Raw genomic sequence first — 22,602 nt, 5'->3', positions numbered from 1 at the left:
TATCTGATACAAATAGGTTGTTTTGTTGTTGGTAAAATTTCCCATCAGATTTTGTTTTTTCCATCAATGAATCGTTGAAGGAGACATCTCACCAGAGTACTGTTCTGGTAAAGAGATCTAGAAGGTAATTCCCATTGTAGGGTACGAGAGCCAATAACCAAAAACTTGCATATAGGCTGAAGGTCCAATGTCTAGACATGCTGAGGTTTACACTGTAATCATCTCTGTGGTTTATGGTGAGATTTATACCACTTCATGGTGTAGCTATATCATCAGTATCCAGAGTGATTCGAGGACTCCAAACCATGAAATAACTTCTAGTGACTGATCACTCGAGATTTGAGTTATTATAACCTTGGATTATGTATTGATGTGATAAGTAATCTTGGCCTCCTTCTGGCTACAGCTGTAGCTTACATACATATACATTTTTAGTATACGTAAAATTTATCTGGGGTTAAATATGTTGTTTACCTATAATATAGGCCTACAGTATGATTATAGCTTGGTTAGAAAGTTTTCGTTAAGTCTGAAGAGAAAATATAACTTGGTTAAAACGATTACTGCATTTATGTAGTATACCCATAATCGTTTATGTAATTTACCTAATATATACACTGTGATTATATCTTGGTTGTAAAGTTTGGGTTACATCTGTAGTGAACATTTAACTTGGGTTCAAAGACTACTTTAATTATGTCTATAATGTGGTTAGAAAATTCACGTTAGGTATGTCATTCAGGGTAGGTATGTACTTTAGTTTTACTTTGGTTAGAAAACTCACGTTAGGTATGTAATGTACACCTATAACTTGGTTAGAACATTCACGTTAGGTATGTAATTTACCTATAAGTTGGTTAGAAAACTCACGTTAGGTATGTAATGTACACCTATAAGTTGGTTAGAAAAATAACGTTAGGTATGTAATTTAGCTTTAACTTGGTTAGAAAATTCATGTTAAATTGTTAAGTCAGCGTTCATTTTATTTATTTTTTTTATTGTTAAGTTTGTTGAAAATTTTACGGTATTGTTGAAAGGTAATGAATTCTCATAACACTATGAAAATCGCGAAAGATAACCATACATACAACGGCTACAGATTCATTGTCGACAGCAGGTATCTGTTAAGAATAAACGTATCAGTAAACTTCCGGGAATTTTAGAACCGTTTAGTCTAGTACGTGTTTTATTTTTAAAGAGAAACGTGCTTGGACATTGAAAATATTTTCATAATTTTTTAAAGACTTCATTTCCTTTGAAAAGTTCGTTCTGCACGTTTTACCACATTGGATTGTACTTACTTATCTCTACTGGGCGTGGTACATACGACCACTTGTATATTTAGCAGTGTTCGCCGAACCACATATGTTCTCGCCTCTTTAACTGAGACTACCAAGTCCAACGCATATTGGCTGTTTGACATTTGATGGTAGATTTTTGGAAATCACAACGGATTGACTTTGAATTCAATTACGCATCTACGTAAAACTAAATAGTCTGCCAGAAATTCTTATGTTCTTCATTTGGGGGCTGCTTATGACGAAAAAATGTCGAACTAGTCAGCTATTTGGTGACATTACACTCTCAAAACGATGTAGATTTGTAAATGTTAAATTTTTACCTACTATTTTTTCACTGACTTTTATACGAGCTGAGCCCCAGCTGTTCCATTAGCGCTTGTGTAGACTTTACGTCTTGTAGTGAATCGAGGCTCTGGCTGATTCGGACAAGTCTTGAACGAATTACTATATAAGTATGTGTTGTCAATATATTTCACATAGCAATGTTCATTATATCTGTACTGATGTATCTGTGCCTGCCTCGACGGCAGCGTATCTTTATGTATGTAGGTAGGTATATATATCTATATACATTCATCAACTTCTCATTTTATACCGTTCTCGTAGGCGTTCGAGTTCGGCGTAACATTCACAACAGAGGGGCATGGTATATTGGTATTTAGATAAATAGTTCAAGAGAGTGTATTCGGCTTCTTAACGATAAAGATAATTCCTTGTGTAGTTATCAATTAACCAGGTTAGCTGTATTAAACAGCTTAGTATTATTTATGCATCACCTTTCTTGAGTAAGTGAATTTGCAAATTTGTATTAGCTAACCTGGCCCGAAGGTGCGTTCCTGGTCCATGGGAATCAAATGCTTCATAAATGAAAAAGTGTTTGCCCCTTGGTAAGAAAGAGTGAAAATGGTGAAGGTACGGGGTTAAATATTTAAACACATCTCGGGCAGATGAAAAGTTTTGAATTTGATTTATTAAGAAACATGTCGGAGACAAGATAATTAAATCATGCGTCAGGGACAGGTTGCAGACATACAGTAAAGAACATGTAAGGTATGGTGAAGCGATTTAATGCTTATTAATGACTGTTGTGTGTAACACACTTCATCCCGCTGTTTTATACACAATCTGTGTTAGACAAAAACCTAACAAGAATTCCATGGAATTAAGGTCTGCCTCTTAAAACACGGGGAGATGATTTAGTTATCCAAAAAATGCTTAACTACATATTTTTAAGAAGACTTTATTGAGAAATTATGGAATATGAATACTTTAGAGAGCTCTCGCGGATCCACCAAACATCATCTTTTTACCCCAAAATGTCACATTAGTCAAAACTGATTTTTTTTCCCTGACCAAAGCTGTCCCTCATATGATATAACCATTTATATACTGTAAACGTGGTTATTTCGCGGGGGGTAATACACATGAGGGGATTTTTCGCGATCAAAAGGGGTCCGTGTAAATTTTTCCCTCGCGTAAATTTCCGTGTTTACAGTAAAACAAAAGTTGCCATAGTAGTTGTAGCAAACACTTAGTTTCGCTTTCGCTGATACGTAGCTTCGGAAGAAAATCACACACTTGTAACTATATATCAAAAAATGTAACTATATATCAAAAAATGTAACTATATATCAAAAAATGTCATTATAAAAATATTTATCGTAAAATAAATCGCATAATCGTCTTAGCATTATATAGCACACAGGAAGTAGAACGGCGACTATTCAGCTACCTGTCTATGACCTGTTTCAGCATGGATCTCTCACTATCCTGTAATATCTACATTGGGATGACAACGATTTAAACCAGCTAGACAGATTTGCATTCTTTGAGAGCATAACTGACAACTAAATCGTGACACCATCCCTTGCGTATTGATATATTTTTGCATGCGCAGCACAGCCATTCAATTCGAATGATCAAAATTCTGCTAGCGCGCAATCTTATGTTTGTCTGCAAAGCTTTGGCCTTTAAATCGACCATAGATACCATATGAAGACAATATAATGATTAATTGTAATGCTGGACGTTAAAAACAACTTCCATCTGAGAAGTGTTTATATGACATTTTATTGATAAAGCTAGAATACAACTGTCAATAATAGAGATCATTGGTAAATTGAGATAGTTACGCTTACCACTGAAGTAAGTAGCTGTCGTTGTAAGTTGCCGGAAAAGTTTGATACGGAAGAGTCCGTAGTGATACCTAGTTCAGGGATCTACACGTCGCTATATCTAGATTTGGAAGGGTCTTTGCTGTATGTTCAAATAGGAAAGTTTGTTCAGTAGATCAAAGTTTCAAGAGTACCTCGGTATCTTACATTGATCAACATCAGTAGCCATCACATCAAAGGGGTGTGTCCTGAGGGCAGACGCCACTCACCAGGTATCGGTAGTCAGCCTTCCTGTCATATCCTACATCACGCACCAGGCTGTCAAATACTCAACAGCCAATTCCAATCCATAATTACTAGTGACAGTGGTCGTTCATTTATTCTAAAAATAAATTTAAATAACATAAACATTTGTAGAATAAGTACACAGATTAACACTGTTCCTTTTCACATAAAAGATAACAAGGAAAATAAGACCAGGTGTCATTGGAAGAGTAGGTGGTAGACAGTGCTGATGAAATGGCTATCCATTCCTCTTAGTCCTCCTTTTCATAATCTTGAAAAAGTTCTGTTTCGGATAATAAACTCTATGAGGGAGAGATATCAAATAACATTAGACAATGTATGGATTAATGTCAGACGGTAGGGCAATGTATACATAGCGAGACGCTGATCCAATTGTCTAGGAACCCTTAATCACTGTTACAGCCTCGAGGAAACCAATGAATATCACATATTTTGCTGAGAGTTGAAAGGCGTTAGTTATTGACGTTAATTGTGTGATTGTCGAATGCCATCAGGTGGAGGTTCGGGAGAAAGATGGGGAAGGCGTTTCTATCGTTTTTATATTATTCCCGCAGTTGGTGAATGAGGGGTTTGAAGTAGTTGCGACCTAGTTCTACATAAATGATAGTGAGGGGTTTGCGGAACTGTGCGATGATGAGTCTTACATGTATGAGATGATTGGGTCCAATAAGGAGATGGTGGCAACGTGTCTGCTTGAAATATGAGGACGACATTGTCTGTTTATATGGACGAGGGCGTGTTGTGTTCAAAAGATCATCCTTTATATTCTGTGTTAAGAATGATTATATATGACGTTTCAAAGAAAAGCAAATCCCATGAGTTTGATAAAAACATGGCAAGATGATTAGCGGTTTCGCGTTCCCAGTTTCTCTCGCCTATCTCAATACTATTTAAATATCAGTACTGCTCAACTCCGGGAATGTCCCTCAATTTTGTCTTAAGTGCATATGACTTCATAAAACCAAATTGTAAGTGACGTCAGTCCTTACCGAAAACATTGAATGTCCGAAGTACTAACCGATGAAACAATACCGATATAACGTTTAATAGGTAGAAGAATGTTTGCTAGCTGATAGATCAACATTACATATACATTGGAATAAATATAGTCCATATATATAAATATAGTAATAAATATATCTGTCGTTTATGATAATACCGCGACGTGTTGACTTTATCGTTTAATTAATGAAGTGATGCTACTACAATTGAGGATTCCTAAAAGAATGGTCGACACTGACGGCGCTCTTTCCTGGTGCCGAAACTACCATGGTGACCCCAATGTGCCCTGTAATACAATTATATATCCACGGAGAAACGATCTCTCCATTATCGGATTGCCTTATACAAATTTAGTGATACTGTCACATCAATGTCAACATCCCATTGATCCCGGGATTCAACGTGGCTCGCTCGCTCCAATTACACAACAAACCTCACTTATTGGGCACGACAGTTATGAACATTTTGGTGCAGGAAAGTGTTATAGCAACAAATCATTTCGAAATAAAGTAATTTCTGAAATAAAGAAAGGACGTATGGTTGGCAATGTAGGCCAAGTGACAATTTACCTTAACGAATGAAAAGACGCCATTGAGGATGAGTGTAATTTGTACCACTCCAAGAGCGCTTCACTCAAGTTGGTGCTGTCTTCCACTGAACGATGATGCCAGCTACGTTGAAGCAACATTGACTTTTATTGATTGAAACTTTTGTCTTCCACTTTAATAGTCGATTGGTCCAACTTGACTTAACTACTAGTAGGAATCATTGCCTGAAATAAACACTAGTAGGAATCATTGCCTGAAATAAATAAATCATTATTGTTTATTTCAACTCGTTAAGATTCTAGAAAAAGCATCTTCTGTAAACACTTTCGTCATGTACTCAGGAGTTTACATTGACCATATTTGCCGTATCATATAGCAAGCTATAACTTAAACATGTGTGATAAGCCCCTGTATCAAATTCCATGTCTTAATTTATGTCTATCTGTGTAACCTAACGCCACGTATCGTTATGAGAATAGTGTTGTTGGTGATACACAAGCTTAAAATAATCTTTATTATCACATCTCTCCTGCAAATAAAACTTCATGACTTCACGAACAAAGACCTCGATCGTATACAATAGGTCATTTCTTGTATGACGGTTCAACAATAAGCTGTTATTAGTCGCTTGAAATAGCTTTACGGCACGGATAATGCCGTCATTAATAACATTTTATTTAACAACATGCTCAGAACCCGACTGTATATTGGTAAACCATAATAACAGGCATCGCTAGCTTGAATCACACAAAAAACAAGATTATTGATTTTCTTTTTTATATAGAAAAAGTATTTCAACCTTTACATTCAATATAGCTATACGAACATCTTGCACTGTTGATAGTGAAATATGACCTTGACATAGATAAAGAGTATATGTTTTCAGTAAACTTAATTAAAATTGACGCGTGCCTCTTATTGTCCCGTATTAAAAATAGATAAACAAATGTGAACCAAACCTCTTTTAAGTCCCGTACGCTTTATAAATCCCAACTCGATCGACTGTATGTTAACCTGTGCCATATGTTTTCTTTGCATGATCAGGAACGGTCTATTTTAGAATTATGGGGTTGTCAACATTACCTTTCTGCTACACATATAATGTATAGTAAATATAAATACTAATAAAAAAAACAGCCATACTTTCAAATGCTCCTAAAACTTTTTTGTAAAGTGAATGAATCATATCAGTATATTTTGTGGAAGGTGTTAGTAGCACGAGTAGTATGTGTACATATTGTACATCTTATGTGCATTAGGGTGACTTTCTTGATGCGCTTTGGTAATCCATTTGACCGTTGTATTATGATTATTACAGTTATAACGTTGTAAGTGTCAATGTCGTTTTGTAATATCACGTGAGATTATTTAACCGTCTCAATCAATTTATTAGATTGTATAACTTAATTGACAGCCGTCAGTACATCAATACATTGAATAATGTGTTATCGGGGAGACAATATTCCCTTTTGGTGGTATACGTTTTATGAAATCGGAAATACAATAATGTGGGTTTTTTTAAATTAAAAACAATCTTTTTACAACTCGTAAAACGAATGTGTCGTACTTTTTGAAGTTGAAAATTTATCGATATCCGATTTGATAACAGACTAACTCAATATTTTCGAAATATTTGGGAAAAGCATAAAATTGGAATGAGATAAACATGGTACATACAGATGTATGTAGCAATTGAGATAAAAACGAAAATCAATAATTATTGAATTTGAAGTTGAATATATAAAATAAAGTTTTAAAAACTACTGAAATGTAATGAATTATCAAACTATTAAATTATTTGTAAAAGATTATAAAAAATAATTAATATCTAATGGTTACAAAAAAATGCATCAAATGATTAGAATTGAAATTAAATAAACTACGAAAAATATTAACAATTAAGAAATAAGCAATGGTTGATAGGTCAGTTTACCTGACACCATTCGGGCGTTGTATATGTTTTAAAGTAGCGCAATGACTCGTACTTAGAATGATTGGCTGTTAACATTGAAGTCCGCTGGGAGGTGTGTTTGTTACCTACGTTATACGATTTATCGTTGCTATTGGATACACAATTCAATCAAAACAAATTGCCTTGGTTTTCATTAATTGATTCGGTTCATGAGCTCTGGAACACATTACTACAAATTGTCTAGGACAACAAACTTGACCCCGAAAGCTCTAGGGTATCCAATATTACGCATATTACACCTCAATGGACCTCTCTCGTGAGACATCGAGGTAGCCATGATTGTGAAACATTTTCCAAGATACATACAACACCGCAGTATCACACACGTGTAAGTTGTGGATAGCATTAATCAAACCCACCCACAGACCAAATATCAATTTTCCACCTAGGAGGGAATCCGTTTGTGAAATATAGTTTTTACTTCACTGAGTATGCTATCTCAATGACGTGTAAGTCGTTAATTTCCACGTAAATGATTCTTGTATCCGGTGTCTGGTCCGTGTAATCAACTTCGGCTGCGATGTTGTTTGGCTGACGTTTCGAATTTACATCAAATAATGCCATGGTTTGTTTAATTGTCTGGATGCATAAACTCGTAGGAATAGGTGGAAGAAGGAAAGCATCAAATACCGCAAATTACTACTCACTTGAAGCGCTCTCAGCAATCCCCAAGTGCTGTTACCCGACATTGATTTTTGTAAGACAATCACTTTTAAAAGACCACTGTCCTTTGACAGCTGAAGACATGCTTACTAAATTTCGTAATCATCATCCCGATGCCAAATAAGAGTAATGTTGTATTGATGAAAAGTGTGTCCATATGATTCGAGACAGATAGTTGGATCCCAATAGGAGAAGTCTGGTTTAATCTTAAAACTGTTTTCCCCTGAAAAGCGACTGATTCGATGGAACGGGATTTAAGGTAATTTAGCGTAAATATCCTAGAGCTGAAGGAGTGAGCGTCGTGTTTGACTATTTCTGTGGACAGGAGTCGGTGATGGTATCCCCACCATCGCCTACCCTCATTATCTCAGCTGCAAATTGCACAAGAAGTGTTTCTACTATCTAATGGCTAAGTCAATTACTTCTCAATTTTCATCAAGTCTATTCGGTGAAATCAATGCTTCTCACATGGCACTGTCCAAGTGTTCTTTAACTTTGGTTCAGAATCAAAGATGGCAGCATTTCAGCTGACAAACCGAAACACTTCCGGCTTCATGACTATTACAGCAATGATCAAATAACCACGGCGGAAATGCTGAATTAAAGAAAAGACAAGTTTATTATATCGAAGTAAAATTGCCGAGATTGTTCTTGGGAAAAAGTGTTCGATACGTATACGGTTTTAGTATTCTTCCAGTATAACTCGGCAAAGGGATCGTCTTAAAAAACAAAATCCTATGTCCTTTTTAATAGTTTTGACAACTCATCACTAATTAGAAACCTAAACATTCGTATAAATTTCGCCCATTCCGTCCTCAAAGGACATGCGCAGTGATGTTTAATGCTTGAGGATGAAGTGTGAGTGAATAAAAACAATTAAAATAACATTCGTTCCTTGTTCGAAACGAATGTAGTTTACGGAACAGCGCATGTTTATTCGATAGAAAAAAATGGCGTATTTATAATAAGGAAGCGCTGTAAACATGGCTGCACATGGACACTAACGGGAAATTTACAGAAATTTGTATATCCGTACACCTTGATGTTTCATTGATTTGCTTTGACTTTTTGTGTTTCAGAATGTTCCGTTCCAACACTGACATTAAAAGACTGTTCGCAAAGTTTGCTCATCTGAAGACAGAAGAAGAAATGAGAGTGGACGAGGTTCTCGAGAAGCACGCTACTACTGTCATGGCGACTGTAGACGAAGCAATGAACAATATTGACAATGTAGATTTCGTGTTAACCTTACTTAAACACCGTGGAAATTATCACAAGAAGATTCCGGGATTTACGTCAGACTTGTTCTGGGTAAGTATCTAAACTGAACGCATACAAGGAGGATATCCTAGATCACTTAAAATTCTGGGTAAGTATATAAACAAGAAGTACATGTGGACTATCCTAAAATTATTACATTCGTCTTGTTATATAAAATAGTGAAAAGGCAAGATGAAATACATGTACCAACTACAATACAATGTGGATTGTCAAGATATTGACATGAGTAATGAACGAAATTCTTCGCAATAATTTGTTTTCTAAACTCGGAATGGAACAGGAAAAATACATTTCTAATCGACACCTTATTCTTTCTGGTTCACATGTACATATTTGTCTTCCATGAAATGGATGTTGAGGAGCAAGGTTTGTTAATTAAATCCTCGGTATATGCATATGGTTTTACGATGAGTGTTGTTGGCTCTACTATGTGTTTTGAACAGTGCGGGGTTGTTTGTACTGGCAGTTTAGGACTGGTATCAAAGAAACACCAACATACGAAAACAAACACAGAAATATCAACACACGGAAATTGTTTTGACCAATAACAGTCCTGTATTGCAATTCCAAATGGAATAAGCACGGTATGCAATCGAAGTATAATTGAATAATTATGATATGATTTTATCATGCTGTCACTCTTTCCGTTTTATTTCTTATACGTTTTCCATAAAAACTGCATCTTCTTGGGATGTTAATTTAGTATCGACCAATCAGCCATAGATATATAACTCTTGCTTGACCTAAATGGCGGTGCCATAGAAGGCCGTCTGTTGAGTTGTTCGATAGATGTCGCACTGCGCGGGCACCTGTCGGGTATCGATTTAGTGTTATTGCGTTCAATGATAGACTATTTGATGATGTGAAGGAAAGCTAACACTTAACGAAACTCATTTCCAGATATTAAGGGTCAACGATTAATGGAAATCTTAATGTTCATGTAGCATTTCATTGAGTGTATAATCATGACTGATAATAAAATGAGTTTTAGTGGAATTAGTTTTCGAGGCTTAAATTCCGAAATAAAACACGTCTGATGTAGAGGAGGAAGCTGCACGTTTGTTTTATAATTTGCACTCAACGACGTATAACGGACTATTTACTTTAAATTGGATACCTATTCCATACCCATTTATTCCTAACAACAGATTACCTGGTCTAGCATTAGTTTATAATATTGTAGATATGATATATTTATGTACAACATATTTTTTGGAGAAGAGAACACATTGTTCAGAACTGTCACACCTTGAACTTGGTTTTTGTCATATCGCCCCATCAAATGCTTACGGCATGGTTCTAGCCACGCGAAAATATCGTTTTCCTGGTGGAACAGTAATTTTCTATTATTCTTCACCTATTGGATAGTGCAGGTGATGCACACACGTGTCAAAACAGAGGCCGTGTATCATATTGGGATGGTAGAACCATCGATCAAACAGCACATTCTGCACACCGACACGCATAGTTATAAATCAAAATGTCGTTTTCGGTCACACTATTTATCATTGTTAGCGCTAGTTCTCACTAACTGTGCTAATAGGGCCAATTGATGAATACTTCCATGCGCCCTTAACCCTTCACTTTGGACCATGCGCATAGCAGAATTATTTGTTTTTATTTCTGTTCTAAACATGCGTTCAGCTAGTGGTATATCTCAGAAGTATACATTGATATTTCAGATTATAAATTAATATAAATATTGATAATTGACTGATTTACAACAGTCTACATGAATACGTAGTTGCTATGTAATGTATTTCATAATTTTAACATCATCGTTTAATTGTCCTCTTATCTATCATTTCACTACTACAGTAACGTCACAAATTTACCAGCAATAGGAACTAGTACGATTGTAGTAATCATCCTTTTCTCCGGATCATTTCAAAAGGACTGGTGAGAATGTGCTTGTAACTTTGCACATCATGCGTGGGGTCTAGTCCAATTTGGGAAATCTAAGTAAAATATAACAATCCATCATATGGGGTTTAATTGATTTTGATCAGTCATCGGGAGCATTATCGTGTCTGAGGACAACCTATATTGGATAAATCAACATCAATTAACACTTTCTCCTATTTGGTATGTGCATCCACACAGTGGGTGGATATTAAAAATACCAATCATGGTGTGTAGGACAGAGAAAGACATTATGACCAAATGACTTGTAGGTATGATGGGAGTGTTGGTGTTCAGAGGACAGGAGTAGATAAAAGGGAAGGTACAGGTTCAATCACGCCATTTTCATTTCTGGAATATCATTGAATTATAAAGTCTTGTAATTAACAGTAGTGTGGAATACCCTGTAGCGGCAGAATAATGATGGTTAAAATATTAATGGTTGTCTGAGAAACCTCCTTGAACGAGACAAAACATATATTATTGTTTATCAAAGGTATCCACCCAACTGTACTTCGCAGAATCGGTCACAAAACTAGGAAGTATTTCTAATATTGCTGAACAAATTTCCCCCTAGAAACCCTTATTGACTGATGCATGACCTCTTGGCCTCTCGTTACACTTAAATGTGACAATGAACTCAATGTCGTAGATCCGGATACATCGTACGTCGGCCTTTACCGCGATATCTCTGTTGGCTTTAATACTTATGGAGACATCAAACGCAATTGACTAGAAATAATCAAGTCTAATTTGTAATCTGGTCTTAGATGTTGATTGGTATTTTCTAATAAATTTAATATGGTAGAAGGAGTTTAAAATTGTTTTGCCCTTGCTTCAATAAAGTTAAGCATTGTATCGTATTGGAAGGAAGTTATGTTAAAGTTTTTATTAACAGAGCAAGTCAAATGTGTGCTAATTCGTAAAGTATGTGCGTAGCAGCGGGAGCACGCAAAATACTCCTGACATCGGAGTCTGATATACTGGTTAGAAGAGTATATTAACAGATGCCAAAGTGAAGACGATTAAAAGTAACAACAATATGACATGTGACATGTGACATGCGAAATGTAGGCAAAATAAATGCCATGATATTGTCTGTACGAAGTTAGAACAACAGTGACAACCATGAAACACGTGTTTCGTGCAAGAACACGTAACAATGGAATGCTTATCTGGAAATGGACTGTTTACGGAATCATAGCACATTACCATTTTACATACTGGATATATGGCGTGTGTAATATATATGTATAAAAATGTACAATTGCGATTCTCAATTTCATTTACATGCAATACAGTAATTTGTCCTTCAATGACTCATATTATTAAAAAGTGATACTGTAACGTTTTGAAACGTCAGGATTTATATTTATAAGAATCAATGCTATGATTCGACAAAATGAAGAATACCTGGTATCGAGTATTTTCATAAGTGTTGTTACCTACACAAATATGAATAATGGTTAGTTTGTTATTTTGAATAAGATAAACAGATATATCTGCTACGTTGAAAAACCTTTTGGAAACAAGTGCCCTCTAGTTTGACGCTTGTATGTGGAACGTTTTATCCGTGTATAGTCGTGATAGTATATTAACCACACAAAGCGGAGTGACAAGAGCGAAATTAGAGAAGATATTTCTACCATCATTGTAACAGGCCATATCGTGCAGTATGTGGTCGTGTCGTTTCACTTAGCTTTAGCATTTGTCATTTCACAGACACGTGAATGGTTGGTGCCATACGAACACAATCAGTGTATGAGAGAATACGTCCCTGGTGGATCTTCGTGAGCGCTTCAATATGGCACAGTACGATCGTACGGCGAAAGGTCATGCTGATACAATAGGCTAAGGTCAAAGGTCAAAGACTGAATAATGGTTTCTATAAGTGGTTGTATTCAGTGTCTGATATCAATGCTTTTGACATCTATTCTAGTTTTATAAAAAGTCTCGGGGGAATTGACACTTTATTCCCGAACTCTGCCTTTTCCTTACTTTTGCTTTGCTTCTTCAATCTTTGATTGACAAACTAACTTAAAATGTAAAATTTGAATTTAGAACTGTTGAAGAAACTGTTATATTATTTTAATGGAATTCTTTAGCGTATAAATAGGTAAATTCTTAATATGTATATGTTAACAACATTAATTCCAGTTATTGTTATTGTTATGTGCGCGAACCGTAGTGACAGTATGTACAGTGACATTTTTTATAGTCATTAATTGGACCAACCTCGTATATTTGTTGACGTTACTAGTAGTACAATCGGGCCAGTGTGAAGTGTAACACTTACCTTACGCACGTACCTTAGAATGGAATATTTAAAGAGACGTGATGATATCTATATTGTCCAAAACAAGCGTCCAAATTGTTCAAAACAAATGTCCAAATGTAGTAGGGAATGTCCTCTTAAGTCCTTAGGTTAATTGATTTGAATGTTTTGGATATCCAGCTCTTGATGCTTGCAAAATTAGTACGTGAGAGTATCTTTATTAGAATTTGAAAAGCAATCCACTTCCTTAAAGTCGTCAAATCAAATAATTAATAATAGTTGTCCTTTCCACGATAGTTTACTAGGAAAGAAGTTTGGAGTAACGTACCAATACTTATTTAACGAGTGTGCGAGTGGTGTTTAATATGCTCGAATACAAGTTTGATTTCCTGGAAATGTGTGAATAGTTTCAGCGATTCAAAGAATTAACAGTGCCCGATACTCGCCCTGGTATTGATAATGCAAACTTGTAGGTTATATTGAATACCACTTTATTGTCGTTGAAGTGTTGAAGTTTGGTGGTAACTATGGCAGAACCAGCGACTAGCCTATCGATCTATTCTCCGTGCGGGTTGGTCTGACGCGTACTTGATCACTGAATCTCGTCCCTAATAACCCCCACAATGTGAGATAAGTAGGTTCTCATCACGTACCAAGCGCATACTCTCCCCTTTGTACTGCTGTTTCATGACAATTTTCATTCTTCTTGCTGAAGCGATGTTATGTATGCTATGCACGCACGCCTTCGAAGTGGAAGTTGAAAGTTTAATTAAGGTTTCTCTGGAAAATTGAATTATTTAAACGTGATATATACATATATATATGTATATTTATACCGACAAAAACCTATCCAATGTAGTTTTGTGAAAGTCGACCTTACCTAGATGAACTGTAGATAGTCACGAAGTATTACAAGACTCTACAACGTCTCTTGTATTTCATTGTTGCATCTCGACATTCGGGCAAAACACCAGATAATTAATGTTTATGTTATAATGATTATATAACCGATGATATTAAACTTGTTTATGACCGGTTATTAAATAGTACCATAGTGACAAACCCAGTTTAATGTATTATCTGTGCTGTGATGTTTAATGATTCGATAATAATATGGATGGAATTATGATTCTTAATATAGGAGAACAAAGATAGTAAATATTTTACTTTGCAGAAATTGAGCAATAACAAACACAGTAAGGTTACTGCGATCACGCGCCATTGCTGTCGTTTGTTCTGCCACACGGAACTCGAGGTTGTGTATTGAAGAGAGGTCTGGAAAAGGGGTTAAAACCTGGGAATCGTAAGCCCCAGAGAGAAACACCACGTATTCACGCTATAAATATAATCTAGTTAGATTCATTTGATGATGTCATGTTCAGATGTTTTAATGCTCATGTATATTTAAATGACGACATTAAATACAAATGTGAAGAAAGAGTACATTAACGTTACTTTGAATAAAAGTATCGTTGATCACGGGTCCCCCGAGATAAACGTACATGCTATCTTCAGTATGAGAGCTATGTATTTTTTTTTTAAATCTACAGAGAAGGTTTAGTACATCATGGTACCAGTCAGATAGCAACGACGATTTATTGGATGTAGGCAATAAGATGAATCCAGTTATCGGACTCGGGACACAGATTGTTTAAGATAATGTCCATTGATGACGTCCAGACATGAACATATGCCAACCTCCGTTATGCTATCACTGGATTGTGGTCAACTGTTCGCCAAGATTCTTTGTCTACGAAAATACATTGGATCTCTGTGCAAAACGCCTACTCGGTGTTATCTTGTTGCAGTGTTTACACGAATGGACACAGTGGAGAGCTGTAGTATTGTATTAATCCCTTAATTTAAATAAATTCTACAGCAACAGTTACAATACAGTAATTGAAATATCAGAAATGATGTAGATTTATCTACGGAAGAGTGATATAAAATCAAGACCTACGGATGAAAATACCACAGAAGCATGTAAATACACTATGCATGAGACGAGATGCAGACCAAATATATATTTCTTCTGACAGTAATATTGATTGGAGAGAGCATATTATTGAGAAAATATAGTATATGTAATGGTCCGACACGGGAATCTAGATACTAACATACAAAAGGATGGAACATGTTTACAAATATACACTGGTCCTATATAAACCAAACATGTTGATAACGTGTTGCGAGTGTAAATAAAACGTCTATTTTGATATTGTGACACCTGATAGATCGCGGTTAAGAGTAAGATCTATTGAGGTAGTACTGTACATGTATTAGTGTTTATGGCTAGCTGATTTACGTGTATTATGTCTGTACCGGAAATAAAACTGTTCTTTAAAGGAAGAGATCTGAACAAAAGATACGACATCTACATGTTTCCTATGTTTATAGTGCTTTACTTTTTCTGTATATATCTATGGTGGCTGAATTCTGACGGAGATACAGGTGCCCTATAACAATCAGTTGGTGTATCTGCCTGTCTGCTGTCCGTCCGGCTTATTAGTTCAGTAGTAATTGACCGATTTACATGAAAATTGGTCATGGTGTTCGGTTTACAAAAATAGATACTGGGGTCAAAACACAAGGTCAACGTCAAGACAATTATGACAAAGGTCAAGATCATATTTTGTTTTTTGTCACTGATGAACATTCTGTTACGACATGATGAAGTTGGTCGCAACCAAACAAGGAGGCAACCAATATATATATCCAATGTATGTTTTTTTTTTTTTTTTTTGTGATTGTCCAAATGTCAAACGTCAACCTCAGCGATATGGGAAAACGACTTCTTAATGATTATGGGTTATATGAATACACACCGAGGTCCTTTCTGACGTATCAGTGTTCTAGTTAATATATTTTTATCAGTGAAGTTTGCATTGAGTCAACTAGTATCAGCGCAAAGTTCAGTGTCTTTGTCAACATACTGTTGGTCATGTTGCGTGATTCGAGTGCTGCAAACACATTTACTTGCTCTGGATACCCCGATGAAATAATGTTCTGCTTTCATTCTGAATGTCCATTCTTATTCTCCATGGAGCTTTCATTTGTAAAACGTTATCAATTACTTATAATTCCCCTACAGCGGCAGACTACGGTTGAATGTCATTAAAAATCCTTGCTTTCAGTTCCTAACAATACATATGTATATGCCGTGCTTAATACAAGACTACTAACTTCCAGTAAAATATGTCATATTTCTTCTTTGAAAAACAAATAAGCATTTTTACCTGTTTCCTAGATCAATCTGCACTTTGGCGTCCATTTCGATAAAATTAAAAAACACATGTGTTTAATTGTTAAGATTGGTATTGCTTTCAAGGTCAATTTTTTATCAAAGCAATGCTATTGTGTTGAATTTGCTTAATGATATCATGCAAGAAAACACAATGAAAAAGGCGTCCTCTGCTTTTAACTTTGAATATATCATTGCTTACAAAATGCTAATAGCCACACACGACAATTTGTTTTGTTTTCCGAATCAAAGCATTGTTCAACATAGCTCATTCATAACGTACAACTGCATGTATAGCATGACCTTCAACATCCTAGTACTACAAACTAAATTTCCAGAATAAGTGTAATGTTGTTCAAGTTGATAATATTCTTGCAATCTTCCTCTAAAAGCATTGTGCATGGATTAAACTGTTGTACAGCTTTCAATAAAATCATAAATGTGTATTTAATTAAAATTGTTTATTGTTTTAGGCCATTGAAGTACCGTTCCTGGAGGCTGTAAAAATAACCCTTGGAGACCGGTACAGTGATAACATGGACAGAATCTACAGGATAACAATCAAGTTTGTTCTGAAAACGCTGGTAGAGGGATACGACACGTCTAATGCCGTGTCATGAGGTCACGTGATGATGACCATGTCTGCTGCGGACGTACATCGTGCCAACATGGTAATAGACAAGGATGAGATGATAGGGGATCTCCCACGATTTCACCGGAAATTTACCGGAAATTTGGCCTGCTGGCACGTGTAACGTATGGCTCGGGTTGGCTTTTGTGGATCGGTACGTACGATGCTAAATAAGTGATGTGGGTACAAACAACCCGCTAGGTGGCAGCAGGAGGCTGGCCTGTCCTCCTATTGTACAGATAAAGGAGTATAGTGTTAGAGTGACGGGCCGAGAGAGGATGTTAGGCCATACCAAGGAAGTTAAACGTCCATGGATGTTCGGGAACTGGTGTCAATGTGTAAAAGATAGAGTGACAGTGTGATGAGGTGCGGATACATATGTAAGACATTAAATATGCCTATATGTTTTATGTGGTAGATGTGTAGATTCAATACATCACATGTGTGCTACGTTATATGTGACACACAGAGTTGGAGTTTATGTACGTTGTGCGAACAGTAGTGGATGTGGAATCACGTCACATTGTGTAATTAAAGAAACATTCTGAATTGAAAGCATTAATTGAAATTGAATTAATCATTATATATACAAATCGGTGAATAATATATTTGCGGCAAGTTGGCAGCATCCAACTACCCTCGCAACCTCTTCACAACAACCTCGATAGTTTCGGCTCCCACAGACTTCTATTAGGCATCATCCATAAGCCTTATAACAAAGTTCAAATCCCCTGCAAATACGGTTGACGTCATAACTCTTTATTAAGTCAAAAGCCAGTATTAAATTTGTGCATTTTTTACAATGGAAATTTGACCTAGAAAAAGAGAAATTGTATAATGTACATCATTGAGAAATAGGGATTTAGAACAAGGAAGCCACTTTAATCCCACGGCGTCATAATGCTGTATTGATTTTTGAAGATAAGAACCGAGTAATACGTACCATGTGTCGTAACCAAGGGCTGATATAATGTACAACGTAACAATAATTGAATGGCCCATTATAAATGCTGCTTGAATCGGGTTAAAAGGGAGATCGGTATTTCGTAGCAATAGCGAAATATTTTTATATTTATATGGAATTTACCCCATTCAGAAATAACTACAAAGCAGGTTATAATGACCATAATCTATTGGTGAGATATATTCAGATTGGCATTTGATTTACCTTTTGGTTGTCCTCTTAAGACATGCTTACTCATCTATTGTTAAGGTAAGCTAAAACGCGAGCGTCAAGACTTATGTGTCAGATTTCCACGTTTGTATCAATACCGTATTGTCCTACAGCTAAAAATCTATTTTTGCAAGGATCTCTTGTCTGCATAACGTATTGTCCTAAAGCAGATTGTCCTGAATATAATCTCTTTTTAAAGTTTAAAATATCATATGCGTACAACTCCACGTTGCAATTGTTTGACCAGAGGGATCGTCATGTGTTATAATTCGATCAACACATAACTATTACTCTACCAATATTATGTTCCGAATCCCGTCGTGACACGCGTTACTATAATGGTCTCTATCGACCCCTTTGTTTCACCCTTCACCCATCATTAAGACAACTCGAAAAGTGCCACTGGTACAGGCATGTTTGACAAGGATTGCTTCTTGAAAGTAAATTGTGCAGAGAGAATAATGTTACAAGTGTATAAAATTTATAGCTATTTAATGTTGCATGCATAAGTTATTAAGATATTATTATGACAATATATGTTTATCATTTAGAGTTTATTTACAGAGGAAGTATTTTATATAGACCTGTTTTGTTGTACGATATGAGAGTAAGTGCTGCTGTGTGGTAGATATACTGGTTCTTGTGTTTGACATCATGTATTGACCCTATGACGAGTACGTTTTGTACGGCTGTAGCTGTTGTGTATGGTTGATAGGTGGCTTCCGTTTGCACGCGTTTCATAAGCCATGAAACGCAAAACAAAAAAGACATTCTAAAGAAGTATGGTTCCATTATAGATGAGACATAACGAAAAATCTGATAATAAACCATAATTTTTCGAAACGCTTTCTGCCCAAACACTTATGTTACAGGTCCTTGAACATTTCTTCTATTTCATCTGGAGATTTTATTGAACTCAATTTTAGCAATGTCTGACATTTGTATTCTTAAAGTCAATGAAAATATCCAAACACCTGTCGACCCAAATGTTGGCATGACAACGCACATATAGATACTCCTCCATCAAATAAAGTTCCAAAATGCCTGTAATGACAATTTGGTTGTTATTTTTTAGATAAAGATAAAGAATTTTTTGAGAATTACACATTTTCATGTTAGCTGTGTTTTATTTATTATATTCATATAATTAAAGAAATCGTTTTCGAAAATCAATGGAAACGACAAACGCAGTTGATGGAATACAACAAAAATATATGTTGTCTGTGTATTCGGACAGTGGCGGCGATGGTTTCGGGTCAACAAATACTTCAATGTTATGAATATGGCTTATTCCATTAGATATTGCATACGAAAGAATGTATCTATAATGTATATGTAACAACATTATGATAAATAGATCGATAGATTATCTATAATAATATATGATAAATAACTCGATAGATTATCTATAATAACATGATAAATGGCTCGATAGATTATCTATAAAAACTTATGGAAATAACTCACTAAATCCACTTCGAACAACTGCAAATAACACATATACAACAGTGCTGCACCTGGTAACTACAAACTCTTGAATATGTTACTGCCAAACTCCAAAACAAGGATTGCGTTGTAAAGATATATGATTTGAGATGTTCATTCAGATAATCGCTGACGTGACGTCGTTCCAATATGACGTCATAAATTGGCATCGATTGACAGAAATCAATTAAACTTTTCAAATTTAAAATACATTTGTACATCTTTTTCATTCTACTTATTTTTAGGTCAATGCATAAACATGGGCTGTGCCTTTCATTTAATCAGTAGACATCCTGAAGCATTATGGGTATGTGACTTATTGTTGGATTACTTGCCTTACTGCCATTTTTGTCCATTAGGCTTACCTCCCAAAACACACATACGCACTCACCACACGCATGCATGTCGCACGCACGGGAGGCCGTTCTTAAATGACCTTAGCTGTTAATAGGACGTTAAACAAAATAAACCAAACCAAACCAAACCAAACTTAAGACTGTTGAATTTTACAGCGAAAACCAGGGGAAATCTGAACAGGCCGACTTCGATGTTGTGCAGGTTACAAGTGGAAGCTTGGTCTGAATCAGTATTATTACATCAAAACTTAACATAAACCAGTTTACGAAAAATATAAACAAAAACTAAAAATATGCGTCACTTCTCGTGATCTGACGCTACAGTGTATAGAAACGGAAATGTTGAAATCATTACATTTGTAACGTAGCTGAGTTTAACTGTTATTTTAATCAACAAGGTTTATCTTGGACATGTTAATCCCGCTGTCAGTTTTGTGCGAGCTAACCTTGGTATGTTAACCCAGATTATGAAATCAAATAACGGCTGTAGTGTTGATCATGCTAAAATCTGCATTTCCGTTAGCTTTAACTGGCGTTCAGTTTCAAAGTTCATTGGACTTCTTTGTGAAAGGCGATTTGTAACGAATAGGCGTTTAGCTTAATAGTTTGAATAAAATCTTCGAGTTCGAGTAACACTGTATCTACGACAATGGTTGCCATAGTGACCACATAATGTAGTTATTCCAAAGGATATAACCAGTTAATGTACTCTTCGTCTTAAAGGCTCTTTAACGGGCCGTCAAACACTCGTAGTTGGTCGTCAGCGCCAAATCGATATGTTGATCAGTTTAGAGACGACCCTCCTTAATCCAGATACGTCAACTATTTTAGTACTAACAATGTAGCTGATCAGTCGGGTTTACAGTATAATGAAAGAAAAGACTTTCATGAGGTTGAAACTGACATTCCTGTGTGTAAGCAATGGGAAAACCCTCGTTTTTTTAAATCATATCTTACATATTTTAACGTCAAAACGTTTATTTTTCATGTTGATTAATTATTCGTGGAGTCCTTGGATCCACTGTACGAAAGCATGTTAAAGTGTTTCACCATGCGCTATTACGTGTGAGTGACTTGCAAGCTCACCACAATATATCTATACATGTAGGTCATATGTGCTACTATTTTGTATGTATGTGGAGTGGATCCTGTGTATCTCTTGAGTTCTATGGTTGCCACGCTGTGTCAACTTTATAATAAACAAATGAAATGTCACTTAACCTGTTGTTTGTCCTGTTGTTATAGATCGGCCACTTGGGCGTTCGTAATAATGTAGTACAGCGCCTTGGTCTACACAGTCATTTCAACAGCAATGCATATGCAAAAATTTACCACAACCTAACAAGAATATAGTTTAAATATAGATTATAGTTGGTGAATGGCATGTATTCCTAACTGGGGTGCAAAAATCAAAGTTGGGATTATATACATAATATACAAACAAATCTACTCACCTATATTAAGACTCAAATGGTTTGCATCAAAGTCAAACCTGCCTTAATGACCCACTGTGTCCAGCCACTATCTTTATCTTCCTGTATCTTTCAGGACCTATTCAGAGCTTCCCCTACGATGTTCATGACATTCCTTAGCAGTATACAGCGTCTCACGGGAGTAAACGTTCATACGTCTTAGTATAAATTCAAATGCTAAAGAAGAGAAATATAAGGGTTTTCGGGGGATATACAGGGATTATGAATAAGATATCCCTGGCATTACAAAGTAACCAAAGGACTATTGGTTGAGTGTTTTAAATTGATTTAAAGACAGCCAATTTAACGATAAACGTAACGGGACTTGGCTAAAGACAAATGAATTTTCCGAAAATCAAACATTCGAATGGGCAGTTGGAGAGTTTTACAAGGCCAAAAAATGCCATTTCTGCACAATGAGTGGTGAAAGGAGAGTTGTCAGTGATAGTTGCGTCAAAGATTGGAAGCAGCAATTTCAAACCTGCGTAATCAGGTTTCATCACAAACTCACATTTACAACAAAGCTATGTTTTTCCTCGAGGACACAACACGAAAAACCTTTCTTTCCAGTGGTGCAGACCGTGCACGTTGCAAATGTCAAAAGAGCATGCAAAGCTGTTCCGCGTTCTAGGATGTTAGAAGAGAAAATGATGCCGGTTTTGATAGATTAAGCTCGTAAACCACGCTGTTTAAGCTTTTGATCCTAAGAATTTACCAGGCACTTTTCGTAACAATAAATGGATTAACGTGAATCACTAATTCAATTGATGAGGACTATGTTACCTATATTTAGAACCAGCCATGCATGTAGTCCTGAGTTGTTGAAACAAATAATAGTTCATGATGTTATCGACAGTATCAGTTGTGTTTGAAATGGGT

At 35.9% G+C, this 22,602-nt stretch overlaps 1 protein-coding gene across 1 annotated transcript in view; it reads left to right on the top strand.

The window, feature by feature from the left end:
* Window positions 1-21,471, top strand: part of LOC117323712 (globin-5-like) — a 33,434-nt gene extending 11,963 nt beyond the window's left edge. The window contains exons 2-3 of the mRNA XM_033879128.1: window positions 8,986-9,217; window positions 17,079-21,471. Coding sequence (XP_033735019.1) covers window positions 8,986-9,217; window positions 17,079-17,225 — 379 coding nt within the window. The 3' untranslated portion in view covers window positions 17,226-21,471. The remainder of the gene's footprint in view (window positions 1-8,985; window positions 9,218-17,078) is intronic.
* Window positions 21,472-22,602: the final 1,131 nt, after the last annotated feature.

This window comes from Pecten maximus, chromosome 3 (genome assembly GCF_902652985.1).
Source record: "Pecten maximus chromosome 3, xPecMax1.1, whole genome shotgun sequence".
NCBI classification, from domain to species: Eukaryota; Metazoa; Mollusca; class Bivalvia; order Pectinida; family Pectinidae; genus Pecten; species Pecten maximus.
This window is presented reverse-complemented; position numbering and strand designations above follow the sequence as displayed.